This window comes from Schistosoma haematobium, chromosome 7 (assembly GCF_000699445.3).
Source record: "Schistosoma haematobium chromosome 7, whole genome shotgun sequence".
Lineage (NCBI taxonomy): Eukaryota > Metazoa > Platyhelminthes > Trematoda > Strigeidida > Schistosomatidae > Schistosoma > Schistosoma haematobium.
This window is the reverse complement of record NC_067202.1, coordinates 7,818,107-7,837,598: the sequence shown is the minus strand read 5'-3', so window position 1 is coordinate 7,837,598 and position 19,492 is coordinate 7,818,107. Positions and strand designations below refer to the sequence as shown.

Here is a 19,492-nt window from a genome sequence, read left to right as displayed (position 1 = left end):
CTTTTATACGAAGAAAGTTACTAATCTCACTATATGTTGGGGACGTTAGATCCCCGGAATTCACTTGGGAAAGGACCTAATTTTGTAATTTTATTTAGAAATTTTGAAATTGTTTTTTTCGCGCCAAAGGCGCTCATGTCACCTCCATGTCGTATTCCCCACTGGGAAATATCTTAAATGCTATTGGTCCGTTGCGTCTTTTAGTATGCTATTTAGTAACTCTCCCCAAGGACAGTTTTGCACTGTATACATACGTTTTGAATTGTGTTTGTTGTTATCGCTTGTTTCTGGCTGTTTGCAGAATATACTTCATATTCCGAGCCTGGATTTCTCCCTCTAGTTAGCGCGGCTGGGACGCATCAATAGCTGGTTTACTGGTCTTGGTCACCGAGTCTTGTTCTCGTTCGCCGATTAAGTGAACTCGTGATAGTTTCAAACCTAGCACTATTTTAAGTTCTATATCTTCGATATCCTTTCACTCAGCATAGTTTAGATTATATTTTTATTTAAACAATTATTTTATAAAATTCATCTCGTCTAATGTCAGTTTATTAGTTTTATAACCCCTTGCTTAATTAAGCACATTCTGTAGATGTCATGCAAATTTGCATTGTTATCATTTATAGTACATAATCTAGTATTAAAATGCATATTGTAAACTTATCAAGGAAAATAACCCCTGTCTAAATTAAGACGTTAAAATTTTTTACTGAGTATCAACCAATGATATATTTGTCAAGTGCTTTCTGTTGACAGAACTTTATTGAACAGGTTAGTTAATATAGCTACTCATCTGACTTAACTGATCTCTTTGTGTGTATTTTGCTCAATGTTAGTTGGTCAGATGGACTTGCTATATAGATGTAGATGAACTTGTCATGCTAATGCTAGCAAGGATATCATAAATCAGTGAGGAACCTGATGGTTACTTGGGTCACTTAACATTATTATGATGGTATATTCTTTGAAACTTACAATCATTTTAAAGATACTCAAAAAAAATGTTTCCCAATGTTTAAAATATTCAGCTTGGTGTAAAACTACCATTTTCTGCACTGGATTCACAAATTCGTGCCAAACCACCCCCGTTTGTACGTATTCCTCCACCACTTTCAACAAATCATTATCATCGTCATCATCAACATCACTCGCTTCAACATCATCACCAACAACAATCATTACCATCAGCACTAATTCAACAAAAAGAAATCAATATTAAGGAAGATAGTAGTTGTTCTTCACCATCTTTATTATCCATCCAAGAACCTGTGATAATTGCAAATAAATCTTCTAACTATAAATCCACAAATAATACAGTTAATAGTAAGAAGTCATCAAATGACTCTTATTTATCAAAATCATCAAATGATCCACAGTACATTAATTTACAAAATATATCTAGAAGTTTCAACAACAACAACAACAACTTGTATATTACTACAGATACTACTATTAATACTACTACTAATACTACCAATCAGATGAGAAATAATAGTAATGATAATATTTACCCTAGTACATATGATAAAGGTTCATCATCAAATAAATTAGTAGTTTTACCATCACGACAAACTATAGAATCAAAATTAAACACAGTACCTTCTAATGAATCAATGAAAAAATCGATTGGCACAATGATAACATCATATTCTACAATAACTTCAAGAAATCCTTCAACAGAATGTGTTATAGTAAATGAAATGGCAAGTAAAAATTTGAAACCAAGAGTTGCTTTTATTGAACCAGTTAATAAACAGACTAGTACTACCAGTACTACTAATACTACTACTAATGGTGATAATAATGTAATTAATAAATTCGAAATATCTAACACTCAAAATAACCAATCCACTAACGAATCTAACAATAAAATAAAATTAATAAATAATGAGAAGAAACCTGTAGATAAACTGAAGTTAAGTTTATCTGACAGATTTCCTGGTTGGGGTGTCATAACAGACGATGACGACGACGATGATGATGATGAGGATGCAAATGTAAATGCAGATGAGAACAATGTTCAGTGGGAGGAAATAATAACAAATTTAGAAAATATTAAACAATCACCATTGAAAAGGGTAAGTCTTATTTCATCTGCTCTTTTTTGTGGTTATAATTTCCTAATTTGAAAGATGTTTAATAAACAGTGGAATGTTGGTGCTTCAAGTTCTTTTCCAGAAAAGTTATCAGTAAGATATATCTCGTAGCTAAAGACCACTAATGCTCATTTTGAAACGTCATAGTTACTAGTCAGTATTTCAGTTGAATGAATTATTCACTTGCTTATTTATTTTATTTATTTAAACACATAAACATTTGTACAATGAGGCACCAACTATATATGCTCTACATAAATCATTCGATTTGTGTGAGGGCTGTGATACTGCCCGGGTGCCCAGGCCGAAGCAGGTGGTTCTCTTAGGGGGCCACACCCTGAGCCTTTGACCTAAAGGTCTGATCCACAAGGCAGTGGAGCAACGTAAGGAGATACAGTCCCATGGAAGCCGGTGACCAACAATAGGTTCATACGCCATTTGTTCCCGCAGGATACTGGAGCCCATGTGCACCATTGGTTTGGAATCCGGTTAAAGCACCGGACATTCGCTTTTCGTCCTCTCATTTTCGTAAACAACACTCCCGCCACGAGAAGGCAGTGAGTAGGACTTCCCTGGCAGAGGCTGTATACGCGTGGCCGTGTGAGAGCATTTCGAGAGGAAGGGCATGCCCACCTCACTCTCGGCCATAACAGGGCATTTGGGGGCTTTCCCTTGATTATTCAAGTAATAACTAACCTCTAGTGGGACTGACCAGTTTATTAATGTCTTCCTGACGCCTAACTTATTTCATTTGATAAAAGAATTGAATATAGTTTCTAAATTAAACTAAATGGTAATTAAAACATACACGCGAGCGAGATCGTGGATGCACAAAGCTGAGGAGTCCCACAATAGGACGAAATGGACGTCTCGTGCTTCCAGGTTTTCAATTGTAGTCTAACATCAATTGGTTCATGATCTCAATCAAAAACATGCCTTACTTGATACAGGATTAAACAGATGTTTCGATTTCAAAGCTCGTTTATGAATTCATCTCATGCATTTCAATAAGATGATATTAGCTTCTAATGAAGTTCTTATGAGTAAGACCTAGGAGGAGTATGAGGATATTTGGAATTTCCAAATTCAATGAAACAAACAATAATTAACATTGAATTTAAGCATTTTAATGAATAGGAAATAAGTAAACGTGTTTTGAATCATACATGTCAAATATGAAATGCCCTTACATACCAATCAGATCCTAAATATTTCGAAAAACATTTTTGCACCATTTTGTGATTTCAACTTTTGTTCACATCGAAGTACGGTACTTTGTGTAATTGAACTAAACCTAATACCTAGATCTATGGTTATGACAACTAAAGTTTTTGACTATTCGACTACAAATACACTTGTTAAAATATAGAAAAGAAATTAAGAACACGACATAAATGATGAAAATTGCATTGACTTAAGTTACATATTAAGAGTGAGGAATAGAATACAGTATAATACAATACCAATAATAAAACTGTTGTATCTAGGAGCTTAGATTCTTAATATACCGCGTATAACTTGAGCACTAGAATGCTATAACCCAAGTCACAAATAAGAAGACAGAAGAAAACTGGAGAAAGTGCTTGTTGGACAAGAATGAAAATGTATAGAAAATTATGGGTATCTATAGACATTAGCGTTTATTATATCAACATTATAATTCAACCAATCCGCAAAGAAGCATGTTATGCTACTAACCAATAGTAGCATACCATGTTGATATTCTAGATATCTCCATTGCGTTCTGAGTGGATGGGATACTTCGGCCCCTCTAGGGCCTCTGTCGTAGCTCTCGTAAGCCATCCCAACGAAAACTGAGATATAGTCAAGTGAGTTTAGTGAATAAAATTTTTGATGTACTCAACTAATTCACTCCCCAAAAATGGTTTAGGTACTGATGCAGATCAATCCTAAAGGGAGATTTTTCATTTAGAGTGAGAAAAACATCTCAAACAGGCATATATTGTTAATCGAGGCAATCTTTGGATTATGTCAGTCAGTTCACCAAATACTATATTATCTGTGTATTTGAAGTTAACAAGTAAACCTCTTGGCATGGGATCAACTCCTTTAATGTTAGATGCAAAAATGGTTATAACCAGTAAGATATATATATAATGGGTAACCTTGACGAACACCAATTTTAATCAATATCAGTGTTTCATGGAGAATGAGAGACATATCAATTACAAGTGAGTAAGTGAAATAAAAAAAGGAGATACATGATAGGGCTTGTGAAATACAGCATTTGTACATCATTTATAACCTTGCTCATAGAAAGACAAGATATTCAGAATATAATTTATGGAATATTCAACAAAAGTAACTCATATATACCATAGACATTATTTTGGATAAACATTTGCAGCATTACAAGTAAAGGGAACAAAACCAACAAGTACATAGACTATTTTATGAGCTAAATTCAATACACTATCAACATTGGATGCCGGCTCAGTGGTCCAGTACGTTAAGCGTTCGCGCTCGAGGCCGTAGGCCCTGGGTTCGAATCCCGCGGGTGGGATCGTGGATGGGCACTGCTGGGGAGTCCCACAATAGGGCGAAACGGCCTTCCAGTGCTTCCAGGTTTCCAAAGGTGGTTTAATATCGATCAGTTCATGATCTAAATCAAAAATATACTTTACTTATCAAGTTTTCCCTCCATGAAGCTTAGTATTTTGAAAACTAGACTGTTGATAATCTTAAAAACAATGTAATCTACTTTATATATTGTTAATACATAGAGAGTCGAAACCATTCTACACTGAAATAATAACTCATATTGTTGATGAAAATGAAGTATTCTGTATTAAAATAACGCTGGCTTATAAGTAATAAGTGAAACAACATTGCTACGAGTTGTTTAAGATAAAATGGTTAATTTGACAAATAGACCTTATAAATGTTGAAATGCTTTCTTCATTATACAGTCAAAGGTTTATAGATTTAAATTTGACAAAGAATAAGATATTCACTTGGTATTGTTTGGTATGTATCTTCCCATTGAGGTTTAAGACTGCAATTGATCAGTCTGTTATTGGCATATGTGCTTACTGTACGTATGCCTTGATATCGCCTTAATTCACAAACTTTGTAAGCAATGATGGATAGTGGCTAGTAGTGGAATACAGGACTGATCAATTGCAGCCTTAAACCTCAATGGGAAGATACAAGCCAAACAATACCAAGTGAATTTAAGTTCACTCCATTGCACAAGCAAGTGAAGCGAATGGTACTGGGTTCGAGTGCCAGAATGAACACCAACCTTGGGGTGCGGGTACACCCAGCTGACGAATCCCAAATAGGACGAGACGCGCGTCAAACTGGACTCCACTGCTAACCACTATCCATCATTGCTTAATAAGAAGTTATGTTGTAATCAAAATGTTTTCAAATAAGATCAAATATACTTTGAATAATGAGCAGTAGTGCAATTCTAGGAAGGACGCCTCATTAATTTACCAGTTGAATATAATTTGATTTATATTGATTATTCGAACTGAGATTCAAATCAAACAATTATAGATTAGAATAACAGTGTTATCAAATTTAATTCTTAGTATGAACAAGATAATACAAACCCTCATAAGATCAAACATATCACCTTAGATTCTAAATCACGACTAAGCGTAGAAGTTCTGTAGTTTCGAGTATTCAGCACTTCTTAAACTGATATTATTCATTGATAATGAAAATAATTCAGAAGTTAATCGGTTATGCGTAAACCATTTAGATTTGTTGTAAGTGGTGAAGATTTATAGCTCAAGTGGATGATTTGGATAGAGCACAAACTTTATGATCATGATGATGTCGTTCAGAAGAACGATCAAAGCTCCATGACAAAACCATCCAGTTCAAAGAACAAAACTCCATCAAAGTCTTTAAACAATCAACTTTCTTTATACTTGAGTATATTTGTTTACTTTTTTCAACATTATTAGGATGCTAAATATGATCGAATAGAAAACAAGAACTATGACATTCATGAAAACACTTCAAACAAATATGAAGAAACAATGAATACAAATTGTAATATCAACAATGATAAGATAACAATGAAATTTCCATCAATAAATGAACAATATTCTAATTCTAATTTATCACAATCATCAAATATAATAAATGATGAAGAAACTATTTTTCAAGTAAATCAACAACAACAATATTGGCAACCATTTCCAAGACAAATCTCTATTGAAAAACGTCGTCATTCATCAATTCTAACTAATCCACGTAAATCACTTGCAATGATCTTTTCACAAATTAGTAATAATTTAGGATTTACACAAGAAACATCAATTAATTATTCTAATGAACATTATTCATCTAATTTTCATTTAAATACAAGAAGAATATCATCATCTGGGAAACGATTAAAACAGATGATTTCTAAACATAATACTAATACTAATGATAATAATAATACTAATTATGATAATGCTCTTTTTAATTCTGATGCAGACATTCATAAAAAGTCATCTCGATCAAGTTTTATACAACAACATAATGACTTAAATCTTGATAATAATAATAATAATAATACAATCGGTATACGAAGTAGTGTTTCAAGTCAACGTTTAATGGAACGTAGTATTTTTAATACAATAATTGGTGGTAATCCAAATCAACATAGAACTAGTGGTTCAATCGGTACATTATCAAATGTTCATTATAATAAATCTAATAATCCAAATACTATTTTAACTAGTAATAATAATAATAATAATACAATGTCACCAACAACCACTACAGTGGATCGATCTATTCTAGTTGATCTTTTATGTTGTACATGTTGTACAAATTCAGATGATGAAGATGAAGCTTATTCAAATCTTATTGAAAATCATCGTTTAGCTCGTATTGTTACAATGGGTGCTATATTGACTATATTAGGTTTAATATTTGCTTATATAATACGTTCTGCAACTGAAACTCAAACTGTACCTAATGCATCAAGTACAACAGGATCACCGCCATCATCTCCAGCAGCAACAACAACAACAACATTAACAGTGGCTACAACAGTTACCAATGTAACTGATATTGAAACATATTCTTCTTTTTTTACCACTACTAATACTACATTGAATTTAATAATGAATTCAACTTTAAATCCTCAATTCATAAAACAAATGAGCAATGTTTCAAGTTTCCTTAATTTAACTCATAATGATGAATCGAATTCAGTTAGAGTTTTAAATGATTCATATGTGTATAATCATGTGAATAGTAAATTGATAAGCACTAATGATGATAATAACAATGAATCACATAATGCATCATCATATTAATTCACTTTTGTATTCCTCTACTTCTACATCTCACTCCTTCTCTTCATCATCATCATCATTAAATCATTTCCTCTTCAATAATTGACTTTAATCAAAATACTAGTATTATCATATCTGTATACAACAATTCATTATATAAATTGCTATAAATCACATGTACACAAATAATGATTTGTCTAGTCCTTTTTGAATAACACTACTTATATCACTACTAGTAGTAAGAATATATATATATAAATAATAAGATTCACATTATTGCATATTCATGTAATTATCATTAAAAAAAAGATGAACATTCCAACAATTATTACCTTGTGTAAATCAGATGCATATTCCACATCTTTTGTTCTGTTTTATTATTAGAAGTTACTGACTAAATTATCATCATATAGTTCTTAATTTTAGAAAAAAAGTGATATTTATTGGTTATATGAATATTACCAACGTTGTTTGGGACTGCAATTGACCAGTCTCTTCTCTGTTGTGTGTGGAATCTGTACAGATTGCCTCTGTATTGCCATTTTTTCAACCCTAAATATGAATGGGGAGATTCAACTAATCAATACATGTGGACTAAAAGCTATCCCATTGCACAAACCGGTGGCTACCTTGACTCAGTGAATAATATGGTGGCGTCAGAAGCGAAAGATACTGGATCTGGTCCCAGAGTGAACTTCATTTCTGAGATCCAGACACATTCACTTGACGATTCTCAAATAAGAAGGAAAAACGCGTCATGAATTTCGTCACTAACCACTATTCATCTTGTTATGTCTTATGGCCCGTCAAATATCACATGACAAAATTGCCAATTACAATACTAACTTCTATGACACTGTCCCTACGATAAACCAGTGACGCGTTAATCAGCATAGCCACTCTTGAGTCAATTTTGGGTCCTTATTGGTCCTCTGTGTTGTAGCTTCACGCCTAACCTAGTCGCTTCAGTCCAGACGACAAATATCAGCATTCGCTGTGTGAGTCGTAAATTTCAGACGTACGCAGTTTATATACAAACAAATAAGACCGCATAATACCATAAAACAGAAAAATAACAATTATAAAAGATCAAGTCAAAAGTCGCTGCGAGTGTGAGAGACTGTAACTAGTAGATTGGGAATAACTTAAAAATAGCAAATCGTTTAATAGTAGCCAACAGGTCAAATGAAAGCTTATAATAAAAGTAATATAAATATATACAATCCAGTTACTTAGTAGGTATACACTAAAAAATATATTATTACTGTCCACGAATAGTCCCCAGAAGTTACCCACAATTTAATCTCATTCGGATACAATACATCTCCGCTTTGAATAAATGTTGCTGTACTGATAGCTAATGGAAATAATGTATCCACAATACCGTGAATTGACTGAAGTTGGAAATGTGAATTTTTAGTAGCAACTTAATGTCTTGAAAGCTACGCAGTCATTACAAAATTCCTCATTTTGATTCCTGGTAAGAAGGGTAGTGGGTAGGCATTTTTAAGGAATCCTATACAATAGTTGTTTAGCTAAAACGATGTAAACTATCTTGAAACTGTATAATTCCACATGTACTTTATGCTAATAAACTATCTCAGTGTAGTACTTCCCCTGAGTTGTTTGTTATAATTTCATAGTCCATTTATTGAAAAGTATAGCAAACTATTTTCTCATTAGATGCCATTTGGCTAACAAGAGGATTGTATTCTTGGTTACTTTTGAACGGAAATGTTCACGAGCTAATTTAGGCGTTAACGATATAATTTTAACAGACAATTGTGTGATATTAGTTCCGGATGTCAACTTGTTTAACGACGATGACATCGAATAAAACAATAGTTAATCTGTATAGACTTGTTAAATGATATCCAAAAATACTGCAGTAAATTAGTTGTCACAAATATTTCTTTGACATTTATTCAAAGAATCCTATGTAATTTCAAGGTTCGTTACTTTCAACAGAATATAATGAATGTCACCTTTACAACTGTCAGCAATGATCGATAAGCAATAATTGTGAAATAACTCCCATTTAGTTTAGTTATCATAGTTGTTAGTAGTGTTATTTGTGGATGAATATGCTTCATATTGGAAGGGACAGAGTAAACTAATAAGTAAATAGATATAACAATGGAAACTAAAGTTACTGTACTGAATATAAGCGTTTAAAAAAAAAAGAAAAGTGAACTAGTCGAGGTTAAACGGGAATATACACTCTTAAAACTGGGGAACTGCTTAAAGTTGTAACAAAAAGAAAAGGACGAGGAATTGTAGAAACTAAGTTGGCTGGCTTTTTCTGTTCTGGTTAAACAAACTGATAAAGTTGTTTGTCAGAGAAATAGAATAATAAATGAGCTATTTACAAAGAATGAAATATTTCGAATATGTAGACACATATAGCAAACTAATCACATAATTCTTCACAATAACAAGTTAGTGTACATCAGACAATGATTGTAAAGTGATAAAAATGTGTATACTTATTTAGTTTTATTCTTCAACACTCGTCCCAACTGTTGGAGATGAACCGATTACTTTAAGGACTTGTAGTAAGTACTGAAGTTGAATACGTCCCTCATGTTAACTTCAGTTCAGTGATAACGTAGCATAATATACTATAACCGTCAGTTACATATTAGTATATGAAACAGTTGAATTAAAGTTCATTCGGTATGTCTCAACTTAAAGTGACTCCTTAATTGATGTACACGTCAGATCAAAACTAAATTGAAACAGGTCAGATTTTCTCGACTCATTTATCTGAAGTTTTTCATTACAGTTCATATAGAATGAATTTACTGTATAAATTTTGAAAGAAATGAACAATGTCTCCTGTCACAGATATTTAGACTCATAAAAACCGTTTGCAGTTGTAAACTATTGGTCTATACCATCTTCAATCACCCATTTATGGACTTATATTCCGTGCCACTACAAAGCATGCAAAATTCACTTAGTTTGGTAGTGAGTAGCAACTGCCTTAAAACTAAAACCAAACTCATTTATCATCACACAATTCGTTATAACAAATTACCAACCATCCTCCTGTCAGAAATTAATCTTGTACTCTACGCATTAGACAAATCCATAACTACACTTCAGTAGGTTATACGTAAAAAGACTGACGGTAACCTCTTGTTCACAGGTATTCTTAACATATTCGATTAGAACCAATGGTGAACTTTTTGTACTGCAAAACACCAGGACCCAAGTTTAAAAAAGGAAATAAACGAAAGAACTATGTTAATTTTAGGTTTTTCCCCACTGGCAAAATTTAAGGGGAAAGAATACTGATCGCTCCTAATCTGTGGGAAAATAAGATTACTCGATGTTAATTCAAGCGAAGGTTGATATATCAACTCTGAAACATTTCCCCAGATTGGTGAAAAAGACGGAAACTTGGTGTATTTTCGCCTGTAGTTGCACGGAGTTTTCCTGAAAAATGTCGTCGATATTTCTTCAAAGTCCATCTTTTTTGTTTGCTTAAAGATAGTCAGCTAAAAAGTCTTGATCATAATATTTTAAGGAGTTTTTAATCTATAGGATGAGAAATGTCCAATGTCTAATTAACAGTGAACCATATAAGCCCATTATTAATATTCTGAACATGAGAACTTAGTTCTTCCAATATTTTTATGCTCGACATAGAAATGAAGGCAACCTGTCATGATGTGTAGTATTTGATAGTTGATACTGATAAGTGGTCTTATTATTCACGAGTCCAATAAACAACTATTCGACAGGACAGACTAAGGCCACCAATGGTGTATGATTTGTTCATTACAAATGAAAGCTATTTCTTGGCCAACCATATGAACCTATCATTTGGACGATTTCTGATTAGCCAAATGTATCAAAACCAAATAAGCTGCTGAAAATGCTATATGCTGAATAGGATAAGCAAATGTGAACTGAATAAACTGTAGAGATATGACTCAACAATTAGCTATTGGGAAATAGTAAGATAGAAGTATAACAAAGTTAGTTAAGTCTCTCTGATTTTCTCACTAGAATAAATGACTAAAAGATTAGTTACTTAGATTGAATAATTAGTCGTACCGGCTTCCATTCAACAAATTACAATGGAAGATACTAGTTGTTAAAAGTAGGGATTCATATTTTGAAGATAATATCAACAACAAGCTATTCTTCCTCTTCGAAAAGTAATTGTTCAATTACAGTCTGAATTAGATTATTTCAGACGGAATAACGGAGGCCAAAGGACTTCCTTTTATAAAATCTACTTTTATTTGATTGCACTGCGATTTACTCTATAATAATCCAGTTGACTTAATTTCAACGTCATTGACGAACGCATAGGTCCTCACAAAGATGAGTGCAAAGAAATACAAGCTTGTGACTGTTTTTTATTAGGCATCCTTGAAAGAATCTTAGATTAGATTTTCACAGTAGTGTATCACTAGATCAAATGATAGCAATAGTTCAATAAAATTCTCACTTCCACACTGCCGAACCTACGCAGCAAAGACAACTGTCATTCTAGAATTATTCTAGTAACTACAGTTTGGTCCCATTGCATAAAATTTCCGTTTTGCTTTCTCCAATAAATACCCGTTAAAGTGTGCAATAGATGTTGTTACCAATAGATAATAGAATAGCCAACCAACTGTACTTGAGTCTTCACCACCTTTAGTCAGTTTGACTTAATGTGGATAATGAAAACGCATTTAGCAAAAATGAGACCATTATTTTGAAAGAGGATAAGTTTGATGACCTGCATACTTTAAAAATAAAGTTTCTGTGACGTTGGTATGTTGTTTTTTTCTAAATAGAATAGTTACTTCTACTCATTTGTTGTTAAAAAATAAACTAGTGATTATTATTTGTCACCTAATGAGACAGCTACAGACTCTTGCTACAATGTACTTATCTGTAAATTTGATATAATTTACATTTTTTGTTGACCTGTTAATTCAACTTCATGTATATACTTGTTTTATCCAAAGAGGCCACTAAATTAAATGATTCGCAGTAAAATCTAAAGAACATTGGACAGCTGATTCGCACTAGTATATGAGGATTGCTTAACAGTGCTTACCTATGACAGAAATAGAATTCAGGACTTTATAGTAAGTGTGTATTCACTTTGAATCATTCAGTTGAAAGTGAACAGAGATGACGACCTGACTTTTAAATAACATGAAATCATTCTTTAGGTTTATATTAAGATTTATGCATTAAACTTTAATAGAGTAAATTATGATTAGTTAATAGATGATAATTGTTTTCAAGTTGTATATGGGATATTTTCATTTATTTTCTTTATAATAGTTTATTTCTCTGGATTTTATTCAATCAAACGGTTAGTTTTCATAACATGTTATATATATGTAAACTGTTGACAATGAAGACAACCATTTCGTTGAAGGAGATACAATTTGATATAAATTGTTGATTAAAAAACCGTGTACAAAATAAAATAGTTTATCTATCTATGTTTTTTGTGGAGATTTCAGCCATCCGTCTCCGCCATTCTGGTAAACTTTTTAAATATCCTAAACCAGATCCAATTGTAGTTCCAGCTGAAAGAAGCCTAGTAGGAAAAATGATTTATAAATTTTGAAAGAAAAACAATGATGGTATTATACATAAAATGAGTAATATAATAGATTGTCTATACTAAATAATGTGATATCTTTTCAGCGGTTTAATTTAATTGAATGAGTTTTATGGAGATTGGTTTGACTTGTAGATTGTATTAGTCACAGGTTAATCTCAGTTGGGATATGACTGAAAGTCAGGGAATACTAGACAGGTGTCTAGTCCTAGTATAAAACTCCTCAGTAGTACACAACTACAACTTCACCAGGGATCTAACCTAGGAGCCATAGGTCTCGCAGCAGACACTTGACGGTTAGAGCCATGAGGTTCGACGGTATAATTTTCACTTCAATCAATTCGCAATATAGTACAACAACAATCCAATGCCATTAATGACGATTGTTTTACTTCCGGTATATTTCGTTTGATTTAACCATAAATTAAATATGCCCATCATAAAATTTGAATAGTATTTTAATTCGACCGAATGTAATACTGACTTGGTCAATGAAAAGATAGTTCAATATATAATGCGCAGACTTCTAAAGTTAGGCAATTATAAATAAATATTAAATCGTTAATAAAGGGACATCTTGCTTGTCTCCAAGACCCTATTAATCAATATAACGAGCAATGGTTAAAAATAATGACCATTACATAACCGCATTGGTTAGGAAAACAGTTACAGAAGGTTAAGCTAAAGGAGAACGACACTAAGTACGTCCAATCATTGATTGCCAATACGTCGCCAGTATACCAGTGAGAACGCACACAGTATAGAACAAGGTGTATATTTAACCTAACTAAACACTGAGTGTTAGTATTCAGTAAATCTAGTTTAAAAAAATGAAGAAATCGTTTGTAATCACATTTAAATTCATAATTGTGAAGTGGGCATTTATATTTAATGACACTGTTGGACTACAAAAATAAATGGTTTAGACAACTGTGAGCAAGTACTGTTGATGGTTTAAATATTTTTGTGGATAAAATACATAGATTAAATACACAGTTAATCCACAGTCACTATTAGATGTGTTGTGAAAACTGATATTGCATATATATATCCTAATGAGTGTCTGAGATGTTGGCTAGCTGGATTGAGCAATCGAAATATAGTAATAATAGAAGCTTAAGTGCTGGCTTCTATTCAGGTCCAAGGCTGGGGATACAGCAAGTCTTGCAGATAGGCAGATGAATAAGAGTGTATGTTACGATAGGTGAATGTTACTTTTGCCAGTTACAACGTACAACTAATCAAGTCTAAGATTCTAGGTTATCGATGGAATAATATATGTGAGATAGAAAAATAGTAATCGGAATTTTAATTTGTGAAGTAAGACAGTGATATCGCTCAGGGACTTACATATATCACAAATGTTAATCATTTCAAGTTGCTACGCCGCATAAGCAAAATAAATGGAATTACCGAAAGGAATATCAGTGTAACAGGCGTAGTGGCAAATAAATTGGCAGTAGCAAGATTCGACAGAAAATATGATTGCAAGAGAAATAGTAAATTTGTGGGACAGAGTTATATTTGTTACCGGAATACGATTATCAAACCAAGATTCGCCGGTTATTTATAAACCAGAGATATCAAATAAGAAATATGTAGTGTACTGGTTGCATCTACTTTTTATATGAAACTCTTCAGAGGTCAATTTATCTAAACTTACGTTTGTTAAGCATTTTGATTTTAATTGTTTTTTTTTTGTTGTTAAAAATAGGTTTTTTTATAAGTTGATGCAGTAACATTAAGAGGCACATGATTATTAACGCTCTTAGAACTACCGACCATGGTAGCTGTATTTCTTTCTACTAGCAACACCTTTTATCTTATAATGGTTTATACACTACCGATTTTGGTGAAATACCCACTGCTAGTAACAGTGGCTGTTTGAAGTGACTTTGCACAAGAATACCATGTGAGAGATTAGGATAAAATCACAAATAAAGATTTTTTGAGAGGCATATTTACACTTCATTAGAAAACTATGTATTAAAACAATTTTTGGTAGACAAAATAGAATTGTAGAGCTCAATTTGAGAGATAAAAAAAGATACGGCTCCAGAAAAAAATTATTATTAAAGAAATTTCATAATTAATCTACTGGTACTTCGAATCTTTTAATTTATAGTTGGTAAAACAATCCACGATATATACATATTTTCTCAAATATCAAATATCCTATGCGTTCCATTTGTATTGTCCTTGACTCTACCTTATTTTATTTATCGCACCTGCTTCATTAAAAATATATTGACAGAATAAGTTTGGAAAATGTTTTCCTAGATCTTTGGTTTGTCACACGTTTAACTGTTGCCAATTAGTGTCAAATTAATCAATAAACTAGTCAAAACATATATAAAAATGATTAGACCATGTATTTCAAAAAACAGCAAAGAAATAACTTGTTAGCTTGTGTCAAAATTTATCTCCAAACTTGTATTTATGAAATTTCATTAAATCGCAGTGCTAAATGGTGATCTGCTTTCCCAGAAGTTCTAATGGCAGGTCGTGATCTGTGGATCTAATCGAGTACAGAATAAGGTAACGCCCATCTATGACATTTGATGACTGTTAAAACGTATTGCAATGTATATCACCGAATTCGAACATAGTAGTCAAGTGTTATTTTTACGAGACCTTGAACGTCGTATTATGAGACCGTGAGTACACAACGCTAAGGAGTATTGAACCAGAAAAGGCGACTGTTTAGTACTCTCACTTTTAAATTTTACAGACGTCGGTTTGTGGTGAACTAATACACATATGTGTCAGGTTTTACACTACTTATGAATGGCTTACTGATTATCAAATTAAATAGGCCTTCATAAATCACAAAATGGAAATATTTAAATTTTGCAAACATTTTAACTCACCATACAACCTTTAGGTATTCGTAGTTAGGGAGTCCATACAAAGGATATGTCATGCTAAGTATGATACTCGATAATTGACAAAGAGTATTCAGCTATAAAGTCAATGTAAGAATTATTGGAAATAATAATAATTAGACAATTAAAAGACTGAGAAAACGAATGACCAATCGTTTAATAAAACTCCAGAACAGACAAGAATTTAAGCAAGACAGAGGTTTTTACCCAGGAAAGAGTTTCATTATTTTGTGGAGAACCAGTGGCTGGACACTAGGTGACATGACTCAGAATTGATCACAATGGAGTAGGTATATACACCCTTTGTCATCCTATGAGACTAAACCCGACCGTTGTTGCTACCTTGACATGGTGGTCGGGCTTGCCTATCGTGATGAAGCAACCGAGCTATACTGGCTGGAACAACCGTTCCTCAAAGTCCTACCATGTCAGACAGGTCGGTTGAAGAGCGGTAAGACTAAAAGCAACAAACCCAAGGTCCGAAGGCGAAGTCGTACTGCTGACTGTACAGAGGTGTGACAGCAGTAAGGTGTTTCCTTCAGACAACCAGCATGACAGCGATGCTGCCTTCCCACAAGGAGGGGTGGGGTTAGAAAAGGTCGACCCTAAAAATGCACACCTCACCTTACCTCACGGATTTCCGTCTCCGGCGGTAAGGCCCTTTGAAGAACGGAGCTAACACGTCAAAAACCTCCCACGAAAAGGCCGTGCGCGACCGGCCTCAAGCAGTTGTCCCTTGGGCACTGCGGTCACGCTCTCAGGTCACTGAGACCACCTCTAATCCAATTTCCTTTTCAGGTACCTCCAGAAGAACCCTTCCTCGGTGTGGGCAACCGGGAAGTGATAACCGCCCTCATACCTCTAACAGCACTCGAGACCACTGTATTCATAATTAACCTTCCTGGCAGGTGTAGGCATAGCACTAAGCATGAGGGCGGAACAAGCACTGCTAGAGTGGATCCCCGTCAACAGTCGTCTATGTGCTGTTCGGTTAAACGGCTCCGTAAGAACTCGGAAGGATAGGGATACACGTCGTTGCCTTTTCGTCGTTTCTGCCTACGCTCCCACTGACTGCAGCTCAGATGATGTGAAAGATGAATTTTACAGAAAGCTTTCTGAACTTCTTCAGAAAGCTAAACGCTCAGACATAGTACTCATAGGGGGTGGCTTTAATGCTCAGATAGGTAGCTTAAACCAAACAGAAAGGCATTTAGGTGGATATTTTAGCATTCCGGCACAGCGAACAGATAATGGTGACCGTCTGCTGCAACTGTGCTCAGACAATCGCTTATTTTTAGCAAACACAAATTTTAAGCATAAGGAGAGACATCGTCTAACATGGCGACCCCCTACACCAAACCAACGATGGGTTCAAATAGACTATATTGCCATCAGTCATCGTTGGAGAGGGTCGGTAGAAGATTGTCGCTCATTCTGGAGTACCTGCTTGGACTCCGACCACGCCCTAATACGGGCACGCATCTGCTTGCGCCTCACTGGACGCAAAAAGCCACAGTAAAAAGACCCATTAGAACCGAACTGAATAGCGAGGAAACCAAAAGTAGGTTCCAGGAACAACTGAGGTCACGACTAGGTAGTTTTGAAAACGAGGTTGACCCAGTTGTTGCTTGGAAAGCCATACAAACATCTGTGGAAACAGTAGTGACATCTATCGGTGATTTAAACCACAGGGTTACAAAGAACCAATGGATTTCTTCAAAGTCTATCACACTGATGGATTCTCGCAAACTTATCCCATCAGGTTCCGAACATGATGAAGAGCGACAACAAATCAGATCTAGGTTAAGAAAAAGTCTAGGAAACGACCGTGAGCAGTGATGGGCAACGAAAGCAAAAGAGATGGAAAAGGCGGCGACTATAGGGAACACAAGACAGCTTTACAGACTAATAAAAGAAACTGGAATTAATAAGTCAAGTGTAAGTGAGATTATATCGGAAAAAGACGATACTCTCATCTGCTCCCAGTCCAGACGTTTAGAACGACGGGCGGAACATTTCAGAGAACAGTCCAACTGGCCTTCAGCTACTCTACAACTACCCTCCATTCCCAGACAGTGTGAATGGAACATTGAAGTAGGTCCCCCAACTCTTGCTGAAGTTCGAAAGGCTATAGTTAATCTGAAACGAGGAAGGGCAGCTGGTCCAGATGGATTGACTCCAGAGGTCTTTAAGGATGGTGGTCCAATTTTAGCGACTAGGTTGACTAATATTTTAACTAAGATCTGGGAGTTAGACGTTATCCCATCTAACTGGTCACAATCACTTATCGTCCCAATATATAAGAAAGGGTCAAAATCATCCTGTGACAACCACAGAGGGATTAGTTTAACTAATATAATATCTAAAATACTAGCTTCGATAATTATCAGACGCCTAACTAAGACTCGTGAACTGCAAACACGAGAGACTCAAGCTGGCTTCAGACCTGGTCGTGGCTGCATCGACCACATATTCACCATTCGTCAGATTCTAGAACACAGGCATACTTACCGGCGTCCGACAATGGTGGTCTTTCTCGACTTAAAAGCAGCATTTGACTCCGTAGACCACGAGATTCTGTGGCAGTGTCTGTCATTGAAAGGCGTACCACAGAAGTACATAAACCTTGTGAAGGCTCTTTACTCGAACACTACTAGTCGAGTCAGAGCTTATGGCGAACTGTCATCTACTTTTGCAACCTCAAGTGGTGTCCGTCAAGGCTGTCCACTTTCCCCATTTTTATTTAACTTCATCATAGATCTACTGATGGAAATAACTTTCTCGTCGACTGAGTTCTCGGGTATTGATCTCCATCCAGGAGGTCCACTTATCGACTTAGAATACGCAGATGATATAGTCCTGTTTGGTGAAGACGCTGACAAAATGCAGAGTCTTTTGGTAGCACTAAGCAACAATGCCAGAATGTTTGGAATGCGCTTCTCTCCTCTAAATGCAAGTTGTTGCTTCAGGACTGGTCTGCGTCAACACATGAACTAAGGATAGGGAGTGAAGTATCGAACGCATTGACAACTTCACTTATCTTGGAAGTCTGATCAGCCCTAATGGGTTGGTGTCTGACGGAATCTCAGAACGGATTCGAAAAGCTCGCTTGGCTTTTGCCAACTTGCGTCACCTTTGGCGAAGGCGAGATATCCGTCTATCAATAAACGGACGGGTATACTGCGCGGCAGTTCCTTCTGTTTTACTTTACGGCAGCGAAACATGGCCATTAAGAGTAGAAGACACTCGTAAGCTATTAGTATTTGACCACAGATGCCTTAGAAATATTGCTGGCATCTGCTGGGATCACCGGGTAAGTAATAGTGAGGTTAGACGCAGGGTATTAGGGAATGATGGTAAATCAGTTGATGAGGTTATGAATCTTCATCGACTGAGATGGTTGGGCCACGTGTTACGTATGCCTGAACACCGATTACCACGACGTGCAATGCTAACCTGTGTTTGGGTCGGTTGGAAGAAAGTTAGGGGCGGCCAAACCAAAACGTGGCATCAGTGCTTGAAGACACTAACTTGTAGTCTGAGCCATGTTGGTAGATGCAGACTACTTGGTTGGGGTCCGCGTGACTATCGTAACCAATGGTTGGAGACTCTTGGTGACATGGCTCAGAATCGATCACAATGACGTCGGTGTATACA

The 19,492-nt window shown here is 35.0% G+C and overlaps 2 protein-coding genes across 2 annotated transcripts in view; one reads left to right on the top strand and one right to left on the bottom strand.

The window, feature by feature from the left end:
- The window catches only part of MS3_00009531 (uncharacterized protein), a gene marked incomplete at its 3' end in the record, with an annotated part of 59,546 nt that extends 52,159 nt beyond the window's left edge, over positions 1-7,387 (top strand). The window contains exons 2-3 of the mRNA XM_035730440.2: positions 1,029-2,078; positions 6,038-7,387. Coding sequence (XP_035589387.2) covers positions 1,029-2,078; positions 6,038-7,387 — 2,400 coding nt within the window. The remainder of the gene's footprint in view (positions 1-1,028; positions 2,079-6,037) is intronic.
- Positions 1-19,492, bottom strand: part of CRLS1 (cardiolipin synthase) — a 46,908-nt gene that overhangs the window by 25,409 nt on the left and 2,007 nt on the right. The window contains exons 5-6 of the mRNA XM_051217909.1: positions 15,821-15,912; positions 12,432-12,926 (exon numbers count right to left, since the gene is read on the bottom strand). Of these exons, the coding sequence (XP_051064344.1) occupies positions 12,818-12,926; positions 15,821-15,912 (201 nt within the window). The 3' untranslated portion in view covers positions 12,432-12,817. The remainder of the gene's footprint in view (positions 1-12,431; positions 12,927-15,820; positions 15,913-19,492) is intronic.